Source organism: Antennarius striatus, chromosome 1 (genome assembly GCF_040054535.1).
Source record: "Antennarius striatus isolate MH-2024 chromosome 1, ASM4005453v1, whole genome shotgun sequence".
Taxonomy (NCBI): domain Eukaryota; kingdom Metazoa; phylum Chordata; class Actinopteri; order Lophiiformes; family Antennariidae; genus Antennarius; species Antennarius striatus.
In genome coordinates, this window is record NC_090776.1 from 16,104,777 (window position 1) to 16,128,773 (window position 23,997).

The 23,997-nt window shown below is 40.5% G+C and overlaps 1 protein-coding gene and 1 long non-coding RNA gene across 2 annotated transcripts in view; both read left to right on the plus strand.

Moving 5' to 3' along the window:
• Positions 1-13,544: 13,544 nt before the first annotated feature.
• The window catches only part of LOC137597745 (heterogeneous nuclear ribonucleoprotein C-like), a 51,993-nt gene continuing 41,540 nt past the window's right edge, over positions 13,545-23,997 (plus strand). The window contains exon 1 of the mRNA XM_068318362.1: positions 13,545-13,709. Within this exon, the coding sequence (XP_068174463.1) occupies positions 13,688-13,709 (22 nt within the window). The 5' untranslated portion in view covers positions 13,545-13,687. The remainder of the gene's footprint in view (positions 13,710-23,997) is intronic.
• On the plus strand, positions 16,044-18,701 carry LOC137599235 (uncharacterized). The gene is made up of 3 exons (XR_011036771.1): positions 16,044-17,552; positions 17,917-18,065; positions 18,276-18,701. It is a non-coding gene; the product is annotated as an uncharacterized lncRNA (long non-coding RNA).

Sequence of the window (23,997 nt, forward strand, 5' to 3'; positions counted from 1 at the left end):
GAAAATGGATGGATGGATGGATGGATGGATGGATGAATGGATGGATGGATGGATGGACGGACGAACAAACAGACCATTTGCTGATTTATTCAGGGCCCCAGGACAGCCACTGTTGTCACATTAATGCCTGTTCAAGACAGGACTTTATTACACCTCTTCTATTAACGTTAGGTTAGGGTCTCTAAAGTAATGACATGATAACGTGGTGTTAGGCTTGTACAACAGTGGAGATTAAAAAGCAGCGAGCGACTGTTGGCAGCTGACTGAATGAAGAGGTCAACTAAAATGGCCTCTACCACAAGAGTTATGCTGACAAACTCCTGGTAACTGTAGAGTCATTGCCGTTGCAAGCAGATCATTGGCGGGTCATAGCCTCACCATAGTGTGAGTCATGAACTTTATGAAATCCTCACTAGACCCACATTTCGATCCAATTTCACTGAAATCCACACAAAACTGAATTATTGCGCTCACAAACTCACAGACACACAAACAAGCAAATGACACCTATCAAAAACTTGCCAGTGTTAGGCCTGGCTATACAGCATACTTCTTTTGCTCGCAAGAACGCTCATATTCTTTGTAAACGTCACACACTGGAGCAGGAATGATGCTGGTAAATAAATAAAGGCAGCCCGTCACTGAGTGAGATTTACTCTCTGAGAAACTTTTTCGCTGATGTGTCGGTTCATGTATGCCAGCTTCTCTAAACAAAGTACAAGTGTGATCTGTGTGTGTGTGCGTGTGTGTGTGTATGCGTGTGTGTGTGTGTGTGTGTGTGTGTGTAGTATCTGTGTGACGCAGTGCTGTAGCTTCCTGCTGGTCTTATGGTGCCCCCTGATAAGCTGGTGCTGTGGAGGGTTTCAGAATGGCACCAGTGGCAGTGGAATTAGCTTCCATTGTCATGATAATGACAGTGATACTCTTGCCCCCTCCCCGACCAGACCAGCTATTGTATGGAAACAGGAATGCAATTTCTCCTGCTGCGGCAACCGACAATCCTCAATGAGAGTGAAAGGTCCCTAAATGACTCTCTATTCAGGCGAGGCTGAAGGGCCAGCAGCCAATTAAAGTGGGAGCAGCAGAACAGTGCCATCCCAAAGACCCAGGGCTGTGTCTAAACACACACATTAAGTAGTGCCGAGACACACATACACCCATTAGTCAGTGCGATTTCCCTTCACAAAGAACATCAAATCCCTTAAATTATCTTTTACTTTTCAGGCCCAATTGTTTCTGACGTACAGGCAGTGTATATTAAGTAAATAAAGAGGTTTAACAACAACAACAACACAATATGCAATCAATCTCTGGAACAAGCTATTGCTTTGAAAATATCTAAATATTGGAGTTAGTCGAGAGTTTCTAAATAACGCCATCCATCATTGATGAGTTCTTTGCTGGTGTTTATGGTATAAAACTGTCCCCTGGTTCGTTGTGTACTGAGTGGCTACGAATAAAGTGGATGTGTGCTGTCCGACCCTGAGGGCCTTGAACTGAAATAAACTTACCGAGCCAGAAGCATTTTGCGAAAGTAACCCCACCAATAATCACTCACTGCCCCGACAATTCCTCACAGATCCTACTTAGACACAACAATCTTTTTCCAAAGCTAACTCAAACACATTTCCCCATGTGCTTTAGAAGCCCCCAGCTTCTCCTGAAAATCAGAAAATGACTTGTCATAACTGCCCGATTTGGGAAAACACTTGTGGATAAAATGTGTAGTTTGGGCATTGACTGTCTCTTGTATTAATTTCCCCAATCTAAACAGTATTATGGTAATGCCTGGAGGGGACAAAGATGTGGATCAGTCACAATTTCCTACAGTGGAACAGTTCCAGTTGAATCCATACCGATCTTACCCGACATCTGTACCCACGCGAAACGTGTTTTTAAACCTTCGTTTTCTCATCATTTGCTTATGCAGAGAAACTCTTTCACGTCTTTGTCTCATCCAGGGTCGATAACTGCAACGCCCTCCCTCAACGAGGGGGTGACAGATATTTAAACTCTTATGAGATCATTAACACATTGAGAGTTGTTAAGGTTATGTGAGTGAATGTGTTAACAATCTCTCATTAGTTTATGTATCTGGAACTGTCCAGTTGTCTCTGATTTGATTTTAAGGATCTGGACAGACGAGAGTTGGCACCAGATACTACACACAGTATCTCATTTTAAGAATATTACACTTTTCATTGATGCTACTTAATTGCTTGGATAAAAAAAGAGAAATGGTTTGAATGAGTAATCCTTCTACAAGGATGGAAATTAAAGTGAATAACTATTGGAATATGAGAAAAACAGAAATAATTATGCTTAAGAACACAAAAGGAGACAGAGAAGATAGTCATGTGACAAGTCTCTCTAATAACTAGCAATTTAAAGACACACACTACATCTACTGTCTTACATGTCGTAATTGCATTACCTTTAAAAATACAATTTTTCCTGGTTTATGTTGCTTATACTCTGACCTGAATGGCTTCTGCTTTACGTGAATAATAGTAGTTGTTCTTCAACCTCAATGGCTACATGGAGAGGAGCCATTATATACTCATAAATGTCAACAAAGCCCTTGAAAGACAAAAATCAAAGCTGAATTGAGATTACAACCACATCTGACAGAGCCTCTCTTTTTTCTCAGAGCTTCACAATAATCAAAAAAACCAGCATCTCAGCCAAATTTATCTTCAAATGGAACTAGTTCCCACCAGATGAAAAAATTACACTTGCTTTGAGTAACATTTGCTAAAAACATCGGACCTATTATTATAGGACTTTATTATGTCTATAAAATTTTAAAAAGTATTAAATTTATGTTGTATTTAGAAATATTTAGGTCCTCAGCTGAGAAAATTGAGATTAGGACAATGTTAATTTGATATTTTCATGAACACAGAAAGCCCCATGATGCACTGGGAGTGTACCCCACCACTCATCTGTAGCTAGCAACACCTGTGACCTGCAAGGTAGAAGGGTGGCTGAAGACGAGACGATTATGGTCATCTGTCAGAATTACTGTACAGGTCATCTTCTTGTGACGGTGAAGTCAACATTCATTCAGTTTTGGAAAAAAACAGTTTTCTTCACAGAAAGATGATGTCAGTTGCTCATTTTAATGCAATGTGTTTAAGACAGAGAAGAAGAAAATCAACCTAAGGATGACAGAAGGTTTGCATAGCAGTATTGGTAAGCTATGGTACAGTGGATGTTGGTGATACTATAATAGGTCACCCCTCTTTTGCTTGGGGAACTCCAGCATTCAAGCTGAAATAGCGCAATGGAGAAGCTGTCGGCTGCTGTTTTTGGATACTGAGGACGGGCGGTGCAGAGAAGGGTCTTTGTTATAAAAAACTCAAACTGAACCAAAACAGACATTAAAAAGGTTTTAATGAAATACATCAATTTGGCACGTGACTCTCAACGGCGCATTGGTTACTACAGGACGTAATATCTGATATAAAATTAGCAACAGACATCAAGGAGCACAAAATATCTATCTAACAGATGGTTATTACAAGGATGGAGATTTAAAGCTTTCATCTGACACCAGGATTTCTGTCTTACTGTAAGTAGAGCTCTTGTTCTTAGGCATGTTCGTCCTTGAAGACTGCAATCAGTCTCCAATTATCTCTCTTTACATCTGAATGAGCAAAACCAGCTGTACTGAAAGATCCGATGATACAGGAGGACCTGTTGTGTATGTTTGTGAGAGCAGGTGGATGATACTTAAAGACAGAATTAAAGAGTGATTTCTAATCAACGGAACGAATCAGGGAAGATTTGCACCGAGGACTTGCTTCATTTCTCCACCTGCTTGTCTCCTCACTAGCGTGGGGGCAGCGTTTTCCTCTCAGCCACATTCCATGAGGATTTCTACTACAGAAAATCACATGAGGGCATTCAAATAGCAACTACTAGGCGAGTAAGATTGAATTATGATTATGGGGTTGTGTTGAATTAATTGTTTGAAACAATTATGTTTCTCTAATTTCTTTTTCCAGCTCTAAAAAAAAACCTAGAATAGACAAAGATGAGCATTGGTTTATAGAAAGAAATATAAACCGTACTAATCAGAGTTTTCAATATGAACACATTTTGGTTTTACATCAAACCAATATTCAGTCTAGTCTGAAGCCTGCAGTTATTATGTGCCCATCCTCAATCACCATTGAACCATTATTTCTGTTATCTACATGCCCCCCCCCCCCCCTCTCACGCTGTCTCCACTGCCTGGTTTGTCTTATTTCATTTTCTCTTTTCAGTGCAGTCAGTATTGAGCGGCCCACAGCATTTGGATGCAAGATGAACTTTGATAAGAGTTAATGAGAGCACAGCATTGTAAGGGAAAAGAATGGCTGTGGCTACACTCAAGAGCCTCCTCACCAGGAAATGGACCGTAAAGAGGTGCATCCACCCCCTCGTCTGCGTTGGGAGGAGGAGGAGATGCAGAGGAAGACAATAGAGCACCACGGAAAGACAGGAAATAAAGGGTGAGAAGGACAAAGAGAGGAAGAAAAAGAAATATATGATTAGGGCATAGGATTTTTGTGACAGTAGATTGAGTTTAGGTTATATAATCAAATCAAAGAATCAGGTCTGTTTTGTTCTGTTTTGAAAATACTTAAAAAAAAACCCTTATTTGATGCTATTATTATCATCAAAAATGTAAAAAAAACAAAACAAAACTGGGAAGGTGGCCTCCACTGTGCCCTTCAAGTGAAGACATGTTATGAAGTGCAATATTGCCCCCCCTCCCCCCGTAGAGAAAACATTCAAGCACTATCAAGGGCGGATAATAATATGTATAATAAATGTCCTCCAGTGTACCTTCCTATGCACCTATGCTGTTCCACCTCTAAGCCAGCAGCAGAGGTAGCAACTTGTCACTTGTCAGCAACTTGTCTGCACATGCTGTTGAAAAGACAGGAAAGGGGACTGGGATATTTTGATGACATGTTATGTGTGCAACCCAAAACTGTGAGATTTAAAAAGCATCTAAAAGTCTGGGAGAGCCTTACTCTAAGCAGAAGAAAGGATCAAAACACCATATAAGAGGGAATGTAAATGCATTTGCTATGTTATTTCATTAATTTAAAGATACACTGCTGTAAACACAATGGAGACATCATGCTAGATACCAATTCTGCTATGTAACATGTCAAGCCTCTTCTAAATGTGAAATGTGAACATGCTATTTAAAATCCTCCATCCATCCATCGTCTTAAATACTAGATCACTGCTTTTTCACCTTGCAGGTCACAGGTCACGCTGGAGTCTATCCCAGCAGGCGCATCACAAGCTATTTAAGATCACAAAGCGTAAAGAGACTGTTGTTTTGTTTAGTGTCAGTGGGTAGTGGTAGCGCCGTCAAAGAATGCTAACATCTAACTGTCCAGGCAGGACTATAAGACGTGAGTAACAAATTGAAGATTACATAAAGTACAGATATGCTCGACAACAGAAGGTCAATCGCCATCTTCCATCAACAAGCAGGGTCCCACACCAGCCAGAGAACAGTCAGGGAAGAGAAAAGAGACCACGGAGGAAAATGGGTGGAACGTCTTGAGAAGGTGACTGATAAATGAATAAATAAAGAGCTGAGAGAGGAGAAGGCTTCTCAAGGATGTCATATCTTAATTGAAAATGACAGCTTCAATTAAAAATGTAATCATACTGTTCATTTTCTAATTAAAAGCGAAACGACTGATAGTTTTGACTCATTAACTTCAAAGAGTGATGCAGCCTGACGGAGTGGGGGAAGGGTATGGAGTCCTGAACAGAGGAGGATGAAGGAGGACTGATGTCGGCTAGGAATAATTTGCTACAGTGACTCCCAATGAGAAAGAAAGAAAGACCCTTAGTCTGTAGATGAATGGTTAAATAGGAGGCAGTGACCAAACGTTCAGCTTGGTCATGAAGGCTGTGACGCCTGACAAATAACAGACGCTTGCTAAGCAACCATCATTTAAATGAAGACGAGCAGCCTGTCCATCATTACCAGCTGACAACTGGTACAAACCTTTTCCTTTTAGAAGACATGTTGGTGTTTGATGAGTGAATCGAAAGTTACAGGACAAACACAGGACTAGTGAGGACTCAGGTAGGTCCAAATACTGAAATATCAACAGTCAGAAAATAGTTTTAGGGTCCAACAATCTGTAACAACCATCAGTTGTGTCATTCCACCCAGGGCATATAACCCTTACTATGGTGATGTCAGCGTAATGACGTTCCCTCAATCAGATGCCACCTAATTCATTGACCCTGGAAATTGCACACCATTTGGGGGTGGCGGCAGCTCAGCGGTAGAGGGGGTGGTAGAGCTGGTCGTCCAATGTTTCAAAATTGCCGGTTCAATTCCCACTCCCACCCAAAACACCCAGAGTGTGAGCTGAAAGTGGGAGGTGTCAGCTCACCTCCCAAGCACTGCCGAGGCACCCTTGAGCAAGGCCCCATACCCTTTAAAAGTTGCTCACTGGAGGCCCACCATGAAGGAGCTGCCTGCCACTCTACCTCCCCCTCACTTGCATGCCCACCGGCATGTGTATGTTACTGCTATGTACACACGATACAGTATATCCATGTACCCACTAACCTGTGTGTAGAATGGATTCTTAATGTAACGGTTTTAATCCAGGATCAATTAACTGTTTTACTCCGAGATTAAAACAGTTAATAAAATTTTAAAAAATTGGTTTAAAATTAAAAAAATTAGAATCATGTTTTTTTTTCATCAGCGGTTTATGAGTCATTAACAAAACTTTGATTTTCCATAATAGTGGAGTCAGAACTTTATTTTCTATAATACTATTTGGCATTTTTTTCTGACTCTACAGAAGTAGTGCTTTTTAATGTCTGGTAACATTCATCATTTGTAGCACATTGAAATGGCTGCATCCAGAGTGGGATTTGCTTCAGATGAGGGTAATTGATTTTGTGTTGACATAGCCTTTAAATATTTAGTGACAGTGACTGAGGTATCTGCTCTATGAGTGCTCTTTACTTTCCTTTTGCAATATGCTTCTACGATATAATGCATGCATCAAGGTGAGGGCTTCATGTGGGTTGCAGTACCAGTACACAAAATAATTTTTATATACTGCTGCTCAAAACTGTTAAAAATTTAGAGAGAGGACATGGGTTTGTGAAAATGCCAGTAAATTCAATTTGTATTGTTCAAATGTCTAATAAACATTAAACATTTTTAATGAGACAATTTTTTCTTTTACTCCATTAATTTCCGTGGGTTTCTCCCTGCTCAGATTTCTGTCAGACTCTCTGGCTGACACAGAAACATATGGTTAGTTGAGTCTCTTCTTTTTTCGTCACAGATGGCCGGTCCTAGAGAACGACGCTATCCCTGACGTGGAAAGATAGGGCTGTGGAGGATGATGATGAATGAGGCTGTTTGGGAATGCTGCTCAGTTCAGTCACTCTCTGAATTGTGTCTGTCTCAGCGCACGAGGAAAGGAAAGAGGTGCTAATGCAAAGTTAACTGAGTTTTACGCTCTCACTATCTGTGAACATAATTGAATTCTTCTCCTAATTGCTCATCAGAGACTGGCCAATATAAATTGGATTATACTCGAAGAAAACTCTTCTTTTTTGCTTAAAGAGTTTTCTTTGTGCAATACATCACAATTGTGGAAACGTTGTAGTCAGTGTGTGGGTTCTGTATCTGAGAGATGCTCCAGGGACAGGCAGTATCCTCCAAGACCAGAAAGGATAGATCTTGTTATCTCACATTCAGGTTAACAGCATTCAAGTAAAAATCCAAGCAGCAAACAGTATTTATGGTTTAGAACACTGTTCACATATTTCTATCACAGCAGACAAAAGATGTCTAATTAGTCTGCCATTCCCATGTCATTTTATCTTAATAGATGTGTTTTTCATGCCACTTCCTGTTTTTGTTCCATTTTCCCTCCATTCAGATTTTTACTATTTGCACCCGTGCCTCGTCTTCACTTGTCTTCCATTTGTTGTATTAAATTTGTACCTTCCTGTCCTCAGTTCCCAGTTGATTGTGTGAAGTAGATGCTCAGCTTCATCGTGTGTTCCAGCTCACTCCTTACTGTCATTATGAAATTTTCATTTTTTATTTTTTTGAATAGATCATTTTCAGACTTTTTGAATTTTCCTCACTTAAAATAAAAAAAAGAAATCTTAACCTTCAATAGCGATGCCTATATTGTAATTTTTTTTCCTGTTTTATGGATGAAGAAAGACAAATAGTTAAAAATATTTTTAGTGTTCAAAATCTATTAAGTGTATTAGCTGGGGGCTGACGGCAAAGCAGAGAGAGTGTGGTGTCAGTTAAAGCCTTGTAAAATGTATGGCTGGCTGCAGGCGTCTTATCATGGGTTTGGCCATATTGCATCTCTGCAACAGTTACCTAATGCCTGGAAAGGGGAAAATCTGAGCACCTGGGAACTGTCTCACTGATGGGACCCTTCCTGATTTATTTACCACTGATGACACACCTGGACTGTAGTTCTCTGTCCAATTAAGTTTGCTGGTCCAGCAGCAGAATAAAATGAGGTTTTCACATTTACACACTCCAACTGAAAACAGACTGGCTGTGGAGGACGCGTAAGGAGAAGTCAACGGGTGACATAGATGAGGAAGGAAAGAGGAAAGGCATTCAATGATAATGTAAATGTATGAGCTGTCTGCAGTGCTCAGTGGAAGGGGAAAGGAAAGCAGTGGTGCATTTAAAAAGAAGATTATCATGTCAAGATAGAGTAATACTTCAATGAACAATGATATGATTTTCATTGGTTGTTGGTGTTGTGATCTGTCCATCTGATTGTAAACACTGAGATACTAATCATGAGAGGTGTGTGTGTGTGTGTGTGTGTGTGTGTGTGTGTGTGTGTGTGTGTGTGTGTGTGTGTGTGTGTGTGTGTGGACCATGCGTGTTTTGTTACATTTATTCCATGTATTCCTTCAACACAGAGCGAACAGTTGTTCCTTTGTCAGTCTTGATGGTGGGTTTCCATAGATCCCTCATTCTCTGCGTGTCCCCTTTCTCTCCTGTGTAGTAGCATTCCAACATTTCTGCATTTTCATGCTGCTGTCACTGTATGTCTCGTTCCAGTAGCTCATTTCTCATCAGCTTGCCCTGGATCCCTAACAATTGATGCGGACCCTGTTGACCCAGATGACGTCTGAGCCGCTGTGATTCTGAGGTCGGCTGTTACCATTAAAGACCTTGTCTGTGGACACAAACTAGATGCCATTCCCTGACCGGGAATTGAACCTGGACTGTGAATATGAACGCATGTGGTGTGAACTATATATGCAGTAGTTATTATGTTGTCTCGTGCAGGGGTGCATGGGCAAACTGACATTGTGAAAATATGAGTTACCCAGTGTAAATTGGTTTGTGAGAAGATCACTTATGAATTCATATTCAGGTGTGAATTATCAATTTAATTCCTGAACAAAAGGACTGTATTAAAAAGCAAAGTGATTAATGGTAAATAAAGCAAATGCAGTGACATTGAACACACATTGTCACTGTCACTGTTGTTTTTTTATTTGTACTACTAGGGTTATAATCTTTGGCATATCAGATATTTTTCATTCAGAATAGCCATGTGCTGCGATCTGTGGGTGTCTGGCTCATACTGAGCTCTTTCCTTTTGATGTCTTGTTTTGAGATCGTCTCTTCAACTGATTTGCATTTCAATCTTTACGCTGATCTAACTGTGACTTGGATTTAAAATCGCTCTGAATCCAGCAGCAGTTAGTGGCTCCAGCATGAATGAGAACAAGAATAGAAGGGTTTTGGTGATCAGTCTTCTGAGTCCTCAAGATCCGCAACTGACTAAAAAAGAAGCAAACTTTTGACTCCATTTATGTTCCCCTCGTCCTCATTTTCTCTCTCGTTTTCAAGCATTTATGCAGATCCAGGTCGCAGAGGCAGCAGTTTGAGCAGGGAAGCCCAGACACGTCTCCCCAGCCACTTCCAACAACTCTTCTGGGGGGCGATCCCAAGCCAACCGAGTGATATAATCTCTCCAGTGAATCCAACTGCAGAGGGATCACAATGCTCAGCCTCCCTGGGAAAGGTACTATAGAGGAGAGTCAGGCTGGTAGTACAACGTCAGATCCAAGAGGAACGATTTTCGCCCTGGTTGTGGAACACTGGACCAGCTCTACACTCTTGGGAGGGTGCTGGAGGGTGCATGGTAGTTTACTCAACCACTCCACATGTGGAGAAAGGTTCTTCCGTCTCCTGTGAGGCATCCTTTAGGGAGTGCTTCAGGATTATGGGGTCAACGGCTCAATGCTACTGGCCGTCCTGTCTCTGGTTTCCATTGCCGGCAGTTACGTTTCCATGCAGGAAGAACACGTCCATTTTTTGGATAGCCTATATATCAGTGGTTTTTGTTTGTTTAGTTGATTACAGTCATTACTGGCTGACTGTTGAGTCTCAGCATGTCTGTCTGCTTCGTCGAGAGAGTCTATAAGCAGCCCTTAGCTCGCAGCCTTTATGCTTTGTATGTGATCACATTATCAGTTTGCTAAGCACAGCTTGAGTATGTCAGCTTAGATAAATGACTTTCTGCAGGCATGTTATCATCATTTCAACATAAATGCATTAATGCATAGTTAAAATACACATTTGGAAAATCATTCTCTCACATCAAAATTTTTTCCTAAACTAAAACATCCAATAACAATAAAATCATCCAATAATTTTAATTTGCAATTATTACGAGCACATGCTCAAATCATTTGAAAAAGACACGAAACACCCCGTTTGTTTCGTTTTTGCTGTCATCACAATGCATCAGGAATATTGACACTTTTGTTGTACTTGAGAAAATACCATCTTGTTTGGATCATCATTTGTCTAAATTGGTTTCAAGGAGTCTGCTGGAGGAGCTAGATTGACTGTCAAAAAGAAAGTGGATATTCACAACAGAAGCAGCCTACACCATCTCAAGATCATAAAAACCCCCGATCTGTTCTGTTTTCTGATACTTGAATTCTGTACATCTAAACATTGGTGTTATTCTGGAGACTGGGTTTTAAATCTTTTAAAGAACTGTATGTCTAAGTCAATTCCTGCTGCGCTGTAACTGTGAATCATTCCATCTGTGTACTACAGTATTGAAAAGAACTCTTTTTTTTTGCCATCACCTACGGTTGAGCTGCAGATTCCCAATAGCTGCAAGACGCGACATACCCTCAACATAGTGAGAGAGCAAAACTTCTATGGGAAAAATTGTTCATCTGATTGCATTGTTTTTAATCCTAATCATGAATTTAAAAGTTTTCTGATGAACTGAAACTGTAATTTAGGACAGATATCTATTCTTCCATTCAGTGACTATGAGCCAAGTTCAGCTATTGGACTGAGATCCATTAGGCCCATGCCAAAACCCCTCACCTGTTTTACACCAACAAGGTTTATCTACATTTATTTATTTTCAAAATCTGTAAATATATCCAAATATAAATCTATTCCGCGACGAGACAACACTCAAGAGAGCACAGAGCCCCACCAGTGGAGGCCAGTTTCCCCATTATGTTTGTTTAACCCTCAAGATATGAATCCTTAACTATAAAAGCTTTGGTTCTGGCTTGTGATGGTCAGATCACTGCTAATGGATTGTTAACATGGTGACGCCCTAGTTGTCCAGGAAACAAACAAACAAACAAACAAACATTGGCAATCGTAACTTAACTTTGGTACATCAGTTAATGGTCCTCTCTGTCACTCAGAGCTGTTTAATTTTTCTGATTGTTTCTTCTGTTGTATTGTATTTTCTCTGTACTTTTAAGCTCCTTTCAGCCTCCAGGGCAATGTTGCTTCTCTGCTTCAGCCTGTTCTGTTTAGAGTCAGCTGGGCTGCATCAAGTCTGGTTCTGCTCCACTAACTCTTTCTGTTCCCAAATGGACCTCATCTAGAAAACACATTTATGCTTTGTGTGTTTTTGCACAGACACAGAAACCTTCCTGTTTATGTTTCTGATCACTGGCCAGGAATACGACTTTGTTGTCATTTTCTCACCAAGTGTATCAGTGCTAAAACACTTCAAATAGTTGTACTGGATTTATTTTGATTACTGCAGTGTTCAGGTTAAAATGATGCTGATTAATTTTTACAAGCTGTGATTTATACAGTTTATTTACAGTTTTTGTTTTTGTTTTGTTTTATGGAATTTATACAAATATAAATACATAAATGCTCATTGCTCAAAAGTAAATCTTACCGTCATTTCATCTTTGTGCTCGTATCCCGAATTTATATATTCCATTTAAAATACTATCCAAATTCTTACCATATAGAAATCTGCACTACAGAAGACAATGGGGGGTGGTGGTGCTTATTTATCAGCATTACCAGTATACTGTATGTACCGTAAATGTTTTTGTGCTTCATAATAAAATAGGTACACAAAAGCATGTCTTACTTAGCTGTTGTACCTTTCAGACATGCGAGTTGATTTCCTCCTTGTCACATGACTGAGAACACTGCAATGCAAGGGTTAACGGTGTAATCTGACTGTCACTGGGTTAAGTGTAGTGTGAAAAGAGGTAATAACCATTTCAGAGTTGACTAAGATTAAAGTTAGGCTTGCAGCCAATTTTATCCTGTGTTGGTTGTTAAAGAAGCTAATTAAACCCACATGAAAGTCACAGAAAGATTAAATACCCTCAGGCATATTCTCTCTCCAACTACCAGGCTACAAAAATGATTAGACAGTATGAACAGTTTGCAGTTTGTAAAGTGGGATACTGCTGGGTAGGTTTCCAGACGCTGCATTAATTATAATTAAGATCTTGGTGATGGTAATATCGCTGTGATATGTACAAATGCTGACACCGGTGGAGATGTAATACAACCCTCATTTTCTGTTTCCACTGAGCTCACCTGTTCAATAAGGTTCACGTTTAGTGTGGAGATTTATTAGTTTAGTTATTTATTAGTTCATTAATATACTCTGGTGAAGCAGTAAATGTTCTACTCATATTTTATCCCTTTGTGGCTGTCTTACATAATTATGCTTTTCTCTTCTATGTGTGTGTGCGTGTGTGTGTGTGTGCGTGCGTCGTGCGTGTGTGTGTGTGTGTACATATCCTCAGTGTGTTTAAGATTAACTGGATGCTTTTCTTTAAGATAAACAATAATTACTACATAAATAACTCCCATAAAACATGCCAAGTACCCCCCCCCCCCACTTCCCTCTGTAAGTGTGTGCATCTGTCATTGAATCCTAGTGTGTGTTGTGTGCACATCTGCTTCTCATGTTGCTCTTCTTTGACATTAGTAAAGACGTACAACTTGCCCACACTCCAGCAGCTTCCTCCCTGCACGGATGGAATTTGTAAGCCCTGAGCTCCAGTCAGGCTCCTGTTGCTGAGGGGAAACCAGCTGCACACTCATCACATCCTCCTGCCACTTAAATGGAATAACCCACTGCACCCCTTTCCACCCCTGTGAAAGGGAAACATTTGGTACATCCCATTGGTGCTTCTCTAGCTGGTTTGTTAATGACTCAGTAGTATCACAGCAGTCAAGCCAAACGGCAGCCTGAATAAACACACAAACACACTCTCTGGATAGAGGACATAAAAAGAGTCAGCTGCAAGGAAGAAGCAAAGAAATCCTCGGCTAGCCTCTGTTCTCTCAGTCTGCTGCTTGTTTGACATCCCTGATATGACCCTGTTCAGTCCAAGATGTGAGTATACCAGGCTTTATCCCTGTGTGAGTGTTCATGCATGCATTAATAGATGTTTGCATATAGCACCGCAATTCGGAAAGACTGTATTTTCCACTGTAGCTGACAGATTTCTTTTGTCCTCCCACCCATCTATTCCCCATTTCCCCCCCCATTAGCCTTGCTGTTCATAGATCAGCCTGTTTTTTCATGTCTTGTTTTTGCTTGATACTTCATCCTGAAACCCACATTCTGTCTCACTTTTGCCTCAGAGGCTTTTAAAGGCTTTTTCTGTCCCGACACATTCATCTAATCAGATGGTAGTTTGGAAAAGGACCCAGTATATGAGATCATTTAGGTTAGGCTTGAGGAGCGTTCAGGTGTTTCTAACAACTTCACACCAAACTGTATGGATCCATCTGATCAAAGCTCAACCTGAAACTCACACACACCTCCACCTGACAATTTCCACACTCATTTAAATGTCATTTAAATACTCTGCTCACAACATGGGTTAACAGACTGATCGGTATAAGTAAAAGTAATCTGTCCGCCTCTGCTTTGCTGGGATTTTGATTATGTTTTTTGACTCTTAAACCAAAATCATGCAATCAAAAATGGTTCACTCACTTCTTTTATTACTGCTGTGGAACAGAGATCCACACAGAATCTCTTAATTTGGCATTTTTAAGTCATTTTTCTTTTTTGGCTTTTTTTGTGCTCTTTTTTTAATGCTTTTGCGACTATAATCTATATTTGATTTGGTTTGACTTCCCCACCTTTAGCCATGAGTGGATATTAAGCTTCATGTTTGACCTAAGGACATATATATTATACGCTGTATAACAGAATGTAGAGCATGTTACCAAATGTCATGAATGGTGTGCTTTATATTTTGTATTTCCCAACCTCTTTATAGGCTGCTACATCTAAATAATGAACTATGACATGCGAGAGCTAGACAATTAAAGGGAAGTAAAAATGAGCAGAGGACTTCTTCGACAGAATATGTTTAACTTAACGGCACAGTAAGATGGTAGTTGCAAAAGACACATATGATTTATCTGAAATTTTAGGTGAAAATGAAGTAAAACAACACTTCTCATACACAATCATGTTTTATCTACATACCGTCAACTAAAATAATATTTCTTAAGAAAAGCTAAAAAAAAAAAAAATATATATATATATATATATTGGTTTTAGCAACGTCATTATCAATTAGCTTGAAAGATTTGTAATATAGGAAAATATATAATACCAATGCAGAATTATTATTTTTTTACCAAGGTATAAATTAACAGTCTGACAATGCTAGTCACAGTAAAATCAATTAATTCCTGGTTAAAACCGTTTTGTTATCTAATCTGTTTATTTGTTTGTTTCTTGTGAAATATTTATTTATTCTGACATATTTTCTGAGATTGCCTGTGAAGACATACCAGCCATCAGCTCAAGCATTTGCTTTCTGTTCTGAAATTAATTTGATTTAGTGAGTTTATTTAGTAAAAAACATTTAGATTTTCTTATGGAAAATCTAAATGTTTTATTTTTAATACAGGGCGGCACAGTGATGCAATGAGTAGCGCTGTTGCTGAACAGCAAGGTGGTTCCAGGGTTCGCGTCCCGCTCTGTGCGGAGTTTGCATGTTCTCTCAGTTTCTGTGTGGATTCTCTCTGGGTTTTCTGACTTCCTCCCACCTCCAAAAACATGAGCTTCAGGTTAATTGGTCAGTCCCAAATTTAACGCAGGAGTGATTATGTGCATGCGTGTTTGTCTGTGTTTATGTATGGCTCCCTGGTGCACTGGCATCGAGCTCGGAGTGTCCCCTGGGATAGGCTCCAGCACGAAGTGACCCGCCACAGCAGATGAAGCGGGTTTAGAAGATGAATGAATATTTTTAATATCTTGAAAAATTATAAATGCAAATCAATGGATCGCAGGAAGAATAAAAAAAATCAGGAAGAAAACAGAACAGTTTGCAATGTTTGTGTCTAGTCTGATCATGTTATTTCCCCATCTCCCACAAATCACTTCAAATGTACAGATAAACAAAAAATACAGCATTAGCAATTTTCAAAGAAGATTATGCTGGCTTTCATCCAGACAACAAAAATTCTGAAATTCTGGGGAAAACTGTGTGTGTGTGTGTGTGTGTGTGTGTGTGTGTGTGTGTGTGTGTGTGTGTGTGTGTGTGTGTGTGTGTGTGTGTGTGTGTGTGTGTGTGTGTGCGGTGTGCGTGCGTGAAAACGTATCTGTGTGTGTGTTTGTACACGGCTGTTTAGGGTCGAGCGGAATCTGCTTGCAATAAATCTGTGAAAACTTGCAAAAAAGCATGCTGAACCGTACAGAGCTCTCTCCACGCCTGTCTAAATGTTTCATTCTTTCATTTTTTTACACAAATCACCTGAAGCATAAATGAAAGCAGTAATGTTCAGGGTGCATTAGTAAAATACTTAACTGACTTGGGTAGAGACACTTACTTTCAGTGAAGGCAGGGAAGTGAAAGCAGAGGTTCAGACAGAGCAGTTTACCTGGAGCTGTTGAAGGACACTTCAGCTGAGTGGATGCTGACAGACTGGGTTCTTCAAAGGCTTTCCACTCTGTTCAAACACTCACATCCTGCCTCCTGTGAAGATTCAGAATAATTTAAAATCCGAAAGACTTTTCCATGTAGTTACTGCGGTGTTTTGTTGTGTGATTAAGCTGGCTCCCCCTTTGGCTCTGTGTGGAGCGACAGTCTGACACTCAGCCTGACATCCGCTGATACAAAGTACAGTGACAGACTGTATGCCACAGTAGAGGCCCAGCCTTTATAACTCATTATGGCTAATTGCATGTGACCTTGGGGTGTCATCTGGTGCCTTATGTGCCGATTTTCCAAACAATCTGTCAGTTTGATAATATGATGCGTGATATGATCATTACTGTTTAGTTTATGTACCTGACTCTGACTACCTATAAGCACCATAAACCATAAACACTGTTTGATGCTGTCCAACATCTTACATACCTCTGGCATTTCAGTCTAACTTTTCTGCCTGAGGTACTAAATTATAATTTCTCGTCATTTTTCCTCATAGTTTGAAAGACAGTTGAGATGACTGAGAAATGTTGAGCTGTCTCAACAGAATGTGTAGCTGAGTGGTCATTATTAATTGTCATTTATTTATGTCTGAATCAAATGTTTTACACTCTTTTTTAACCCTAAAAATTTAAAAATAATATTTTTAATAACACATGAAGCAAAAAGTTAAAAGGGGTCTATTATGAAAATCAAATTTTTTCAGGTCTCTACATATACAGTACATAGTGGTCCTCTCTAACCCGACCAACTAGAATCTGGTAAACAAATGCTCCCTGCATCAATAGATATTTGGAGTTTTAGGGGATTCATGGCCTGGATCGCATCAAAACAATCGTATTTTGCTAGAGTGGTATCTGTGACGTTACAAAGGGCACTCTGTGATTGGACAGAGTGATTGACGATATTGATTGGTTGACATGCCCAAGGCTATCCCAGAAGGGGAGTTCTTTGTCTCAGGGGTTAGGTAGCAGTCTGTTAAAATGGCGTCCGTCAGAGGCAGACATCATAGTTGCTCAGTTGTTGCTTGTACAAAGCAACATAATTGCTTATTTTCTGTCCCATCCAAAGAAGAACAGAAGAGACTGTGGTTACATTTCATTTTTAATGGTAATGTGCCGGCTACATTGCCTGCACATTCATTTGTGTGTGCGAACCACTTCACTTCAGCCTGTTTTACCAATGAGGGTCAGTACAGATGGGGTTTTGCCTCGAAACTGATCTTCATTACAGGATACTTCCCAACCATACAGGACCACGCAACTGCACCTGGGTCAGGGGTAAGTCTCACCACATTTATCTTTTATGCAGTTGTCTGTTAGCATGAGTGATCAAGTTCTACTTGGCTAATTAGGTAGTACTGTATTCTTTTGCGTTTGCGTTTGTATGGGCCAACATGTGTGTGCGTGCTGGACCTACAATATCTATCTAGCTACAACGCACATAAGTTGGTCTCACATTTTATCTTTTTTCCTGTTGTCTGTTAGCATGAGTGATCAAGTTCTACTTGGCTATGTAGGGAGTTGTCCTTTGTTTCGCGTTTGTATATTGCATGTGTGCGTGCACCATTCAACACTTGTATGCATGCCTAAACTGTGTTTTATTATGATTATCTGTTAATTTTTATCTTCTCTGAACTTCCAGACTCTACCTGACTGCGATGCACTTCAATTAAAACGCAGACAGACTACAAGCCAAGACCCAGGAAGGTGTAACCCTCTACAAGATCCGCTTTCCAAAGGCTTTGAAGGGACAGCTCAGAGTTAAACCTCACAAGAAAGAGCCAACATTCTGTAAGTGTTACAATATTTTAATATTTCAAACAAACATGTTTTGAAATTCCGTTGGTAATTGCCCACAACAAAACACAGTAAAAAAATAACCATACAAATAAATAAATTAGTAGCAAGTACCAGGATGTGTTTTGAACACAATTTTTCTAAACAAAGAAATAAAACAATATTAAGAAAAGTAAAGATATATCTTTGTGTTTTATTGTACAGGTTTTGTAGCTGACATGATGGACCTCATATTTAGTCTTGGTGGACCCCATGCCATAAAAAAATGAGATGATATCCATTCCTGTCTCAGAGTATCTGTCTGCCCATTATATGCGTCTGGACAAGGAGGAGGTCATTGCCAGTTATGTGACCAGGTTGGACCGAGGCTCACTCTAAATCCAGCATAGTGGTATTCGTCATCAGGAAACGTATGCGAAGGACCACACAGACTGGAGTGAGGACTCGTATTGTGTGTCCTTAGTAGCCCCAGCACCAGCCAACAAAAGTGCAATAGGCCAGATGTCTGCACCGTCTACAGAAAAAGGACACAAAATCATTAATTTCACAGTGTTTTCAGTCCTGAGTATCACAACTGTTGTTGATTTCCCGATAGGATGGCTCTGTGTTCTCATTATTGTTATTGTGTTATTATTGTTTTTGGGTGTATTTTTTATGTAAATAAATGCTTGTATATGTCAACATAAATGGATCATGAATACCAAAACATTCTCAACATGTCTATTAATTAGACAAAAATAGAGATTTGTTGTACTTACATTTCTCATGTGTTACTGCATTAACAAAGTTATGCCTGCTGAGGCAAAATAAGACATAACTTTAGTTTTTATTCTGTGACATTTTTCAAAGAACGACTTACCGATGTATTCCTCTCAGACATAAAGGTCCATACTCAGACCTATAAGAGTGGAGGTAGGAACACACAGGTAGACTACATCTTGTGTAGACGGTGTAATCTGAAGGAGAATAGTGACTGCAAAGCAGTGGTTGGTGATAGTGTAGCCAAACAGCATAGGATGCTGGTGTGTAGGATAACTCTGGTGGTGAGGAAGATGAAGAGGGCAAAGGCAGAGCAGAGAACGAAATGATGGAAGCTGAAAAAGTAAGAGTGTTGCACAACTTTTAGGAAGGAGAGAAAGAGGTTAGCTAAAAAGAAGTGGGACACTGAGAGGACTGAGGAGAGTAGACAGGAGTACTTGGAGACACAGCGTAAGGTGAAGGTAGAGGTAGCAAAGGCCAAACAAGGGGCTTATGAGGACTTGTATGCTAGGTTGGACAGTATGGAGGGGGAGACTGATCTATACAGGTTAGCAAGACAGAGAGACAGAGATGGGAAGGACATGCCACTTTGAAGAGTTGATGAATGAGGAAAATGAGAACAAAGACTAGAAGCGGTGGCTGTTGTGGACCAGGAAGTAGCAAAGATGAGTCAAGATGAAGTGAGGAGGGCATTGAAGAGGATGAAGAGTAGAAAGGCACTTGGTCCAGATGATACACCTGTTGAGGTATGGAAGTGTCTAGGAGAGGTGGCAGTGGAGTTTCTGACTGGGTTGTTCAACAGGATCTTAAATAGTGAGAAGATGCCTGAGGAATGGAGGAGAAGTGTGTTGGTGCCCATTTTTAAGAACAAGGGAGATGTGCAGAGTTGTGGCAACTACAGAGGAATAAAGCTGATGAGCCATACAATGAAGTAATGGGAAAGAGTAGTAGAAGCTAGATTAAGGGCAGAATTGAGCATTTGTGAGCAGCAGTATGGTTTCATGCCAAAAAAGAGTACTACAGAGGCAGTATTTGCTTTGAGGATGTTGATAGAGAATTACAGAGAAGGCCAAAAGGAGCTGCATTGTGTTTTTGTAGATCTGGAGAAATCTTATGACAGGTTGCCCAGAGAGGAACTGCGGTATTGTATGAGAAAGTTTAGAGTGGCAGAGAAGTATGTTAGAGCGGTGCAGGACATGTATGAGGACTGTAAGACAGTGGTGAGATGTGCTGTAGGTGTGACAGAGGAGTTCAAGGTAGAGGTGGGACTGCATCAGGGATCAGCTCTGAGCCCCTTCTTGTTCGCTATGGTGATGGACAGGCTGACAGACGAGGTTAGACAGGAATCTCCATGGACTATGATGTTTGCAGATGACATTGTGATCTGTAGTGAGAGCAGGGAACAGGTGGAGGAGAAGCTAGAGAGGTGGAGGTTTGTCCTGGAAAGGAGAGGAATGAAGGTTAGCCGCAGTAAGACAGAGTACATGTGTGTGAATGAGAGGGACCCAAGTGGAATAGTGAGGTTACAGGGAGAGGAGATCAAGAAGGTGGAGGATTTTAAGTACTTAGGGTCAACAGTCCAGAGCAATGGAGAGTGTGGAAAAGAGGTGAAGAAGCGTGTACAGGCAGGATGGAACGGGTGGAGGAAAGTGTCAGGTGTGATGTGTGATAGAAGAGTTTCAGCTAAAATGAAAGGAAAGGTGTACAAAACTGTGGTGAGACCAGATATGTTGTTTGGTCTAGAGACAGTGTCACTGAGGAAAAGACAGGAGACAGAGCTGGAGGTAGCAGAGATGAAGATGCTGAGGTTCTCTCTGGGAGTGACCAGGAAGGACAGGATCAGGAATGAGTACATCAGAGGGACAGCACATGTTAGAGGTTTTGGAGATAAAGTCAGAGAGGCCAGACTGAGATGGTTTGGACATGTCCAGAGGAGAGATAGTGAATATATTGGCAGAAGGATGCTGAGTTTTGAACTGCCAGGCAGGAGGCCTAGAGGAAGACCAAAGAGGAAGTTTATGGATGTAGTGAAAGAGGACATGAAGGTAGTTGGTGTGAGAGAAGAGGATGCAGAAGACAGGGTTAGATGGAGGCAACTGATTTGCAGTGGCGACCCCTGAGGGGAAAAGCCGAAGGGAGAAGAAAAAGACACATTGAGGCACACAGGCTGGAACCCAGGATGTGGAGTCATACACAGACCCTTGTCAACCTCCTGTAGACGTCTGGTAACCTACAGTGAAAAACATATAGTAAACGTCATCAGAATTTATCAGTGTAAAAAGTAGCCAAATTGAGACATAACTTTGTGGTGTAGCTGTGAGCTTGCTACCGGTGGTATCTCCAAACAGATATTTATTGTAGCACCTGTACAATAAACAGAAGGTGAAGATATCTCAAAATATAGAGTAGATACAGGAATCACTGTGCAATACGGCTACATCGATTCACGATTAACTTGGTTTATTGGTTTCATGTCTTAGCTCCGTGTATCTGAGATAAGTCAAGTTTGTCACAAAGGACTGGCTCACATTTTTTGCAGCTTAGTAACGGGTTAAATTCATTGTGTTATAAAAATCAAGTAACTTTACCGTGAGCCTGAGCTAGCAATAGCTACATAGTAATAACTATCAGAACCACAATCAGCCATGAAGTACAGAGACAGAGTAATAACTATCACAACCACAATCAGCCTTTACTGTCACTTATAGAAGTACAGCAACATTTTAGCAGTCAACACATCTGGACATATACAACATTCAAAATACATAATAAGACAGATATGACATTCTTACTGTGATATAAGAAGCGGGAGTAGAAAAAAGTAGCTACCAGACTATGCTTCTGCTCCTGTGAGGACGCAAGTTACAAAACACAACACAGAACTAACCAAGTAACGTTCACACGTACTAATCATTGAGAAACATCCTGCTGCAGCCGCAGTCGGTGGCTCCTCAGGAGCCTCTGCTTGTGGGTCCAACTCGGGGTTAGAAATGTAAGGTGACACAATAGGGCCTCCGAACACCATAGTGATGACAAATCTAATGCCAGTCAGTGTCCCGTCAGCCTAATGCTCTTCTTCAGAGGGGCGTGACCCAGGTGAAGCAGGCGTTGACGAACGGAGGTCATTAGCATACTACAGCCGGAGGCCTGAAACAAAGCGTTTTGTGAGTAGCTCAGATGAGCGATTTTAAAAAGCTGATATTTAGGACCACAGATCCCTTTGTGTCAAAATATTTGGAATACAGTCTAGTTGGACATCTGGCAGCTGAATGACATTAAGTCAAAAAAACATAATATGGGACCTTTAAAAAGGAACAAGTGCCAAACAAAGTATCAGATTTTGTTATACTACTTCAAGCAGCGTTCAATATTAAAAATTAACATATAGTGCTCATTAGTAAAAATTTAAATATGTTCCTTTATCTGGATGCTACCACATCTAGTGTTTGTTAACATTCGCATAGGAATATAAAATCAAAATATAATGTTTAAACCAGTAAGGCTAGCAGAAGGAGGAAAAGGCATACTTGCTCCACAAAAACCATCAATTTCATTATCATCAGTGGGAGGCAGAAATGCATTATAGCTCTGAGTTTGGGAAGGAAGGAAACCAACTTTTTACATCAGTAAAATTAAGTCTAACACAAACAGGAAACTAGCAATGCACTCACAGAGTGTGCTCCTCCGACCTGAACCAGAGCAATCAAAAATACCACATAAAAGCTCTCTGTCATTTTCCACCAGTGTTTTGGACTTGGCAAAAAGGATTGGGCACATTCATAATATATGCATTCCATTTTGTGTCACCATGAAGGGGATTGTCGTTTCTTCTATCATAGCATAGCACACAAAATGATGATGTTGCCACAATAACATTAGTTCAATTGGCCCCGCCTCATGCCAAATTAAATTGTACAACCCAAATCATTTTGACCTTGGAAACCTATTCCTAGTGCTTGGAATCATGAGTTAATCATCAGTAATTCATGAGTTGTTCACAAAAATATAATTTTCAATAATGACAGATCTGGATTTCTTAATTATTTAGTAATGTTTTATTTATAATGTTTTACCTTTCACAGACAGACATAATTTATTTGCATCATAACATCTATGAGTGGGTGGCACAGTGACACAGCTTGTAGCGTTGTCGCCTCACAGCAAGACAGTTCCAGGTCCACACACCTCTTCTGTGTGGAGTTTGCATGTTCTCCCTATGTCTGTGTGGGTTCCCTCCAGGTTCTCTGGTTTCCTCCCACCTCCAGAAACATGCACATCAGGTTACTTGGTCGGTTCCAAATTGTCTGTAGGTGTGTGTGTGTGTGTGTGTGTGTGTGTGTGTGTGTGTGTGTGTGTGTGTGTGTGTGTGTGTGTGTGTGTGTGTGTGATTGTGTGTGTGTGTGTGTATATAAGAGTGACAGAAGAGGATGCAGAAGACAGGGTTAGATGGAGGCAATTGACTCGCTGTGGCGACCCCAGAAGGTTGTTTGTCGTTTTTGTGGCTCCGTGGTGCATTGGTGTCGCACCTGGAGTGTCCCCTGCCTCTCACCTGTTAAGTCACTGAGATAGGCTTCAGCAACCCCCATGACCTGCAAATGCATAAGAAGCTGTTAAGAACATGAATTAATGAATGAACATCTATGAGTCTGAATCTATTCTACCGCAGCTAAATGTTTGCAGGTAATTTGCTTTAATGGGTCTAATGTCATTCTTTTTACATTTGTGTGACTTTGTGGACAATCAAAGAAACAATAATGGGTGATCCCATTATTTCTTCCATCTATAAAAGTGTGTGTGTGTGTGTGTGTGTGTGTGTGTGTGTGTGTGTGTGTGTGTGTGTGTGTGTGTGTGTGTGTGTGTGTGTGTGTGTGTGTGTGTGTGTGTGTGTGTGTGTGTGTGTGTGTGTGTGTGTGTGTGTGTGTGTGTGTGTGTTGATTGTAGTGTATGGGACCTTGTTCACCACTTGGCAGTCTTGATTACAGTACACCTGAGGTTTCCCTCCCACAGTGCAAGACAATTGTGCTCAGCAGCATCCTTCACTCTTCCTGTTACGGCTCTTTCATGCAGTTAATATTTGTAATAATATGATATCACTTAAAATAAACTGAGGCATTTTCTGGTCTTTGAATATTCTTTAAGACTTTTTGACATGGGAGCTGTTTATGAA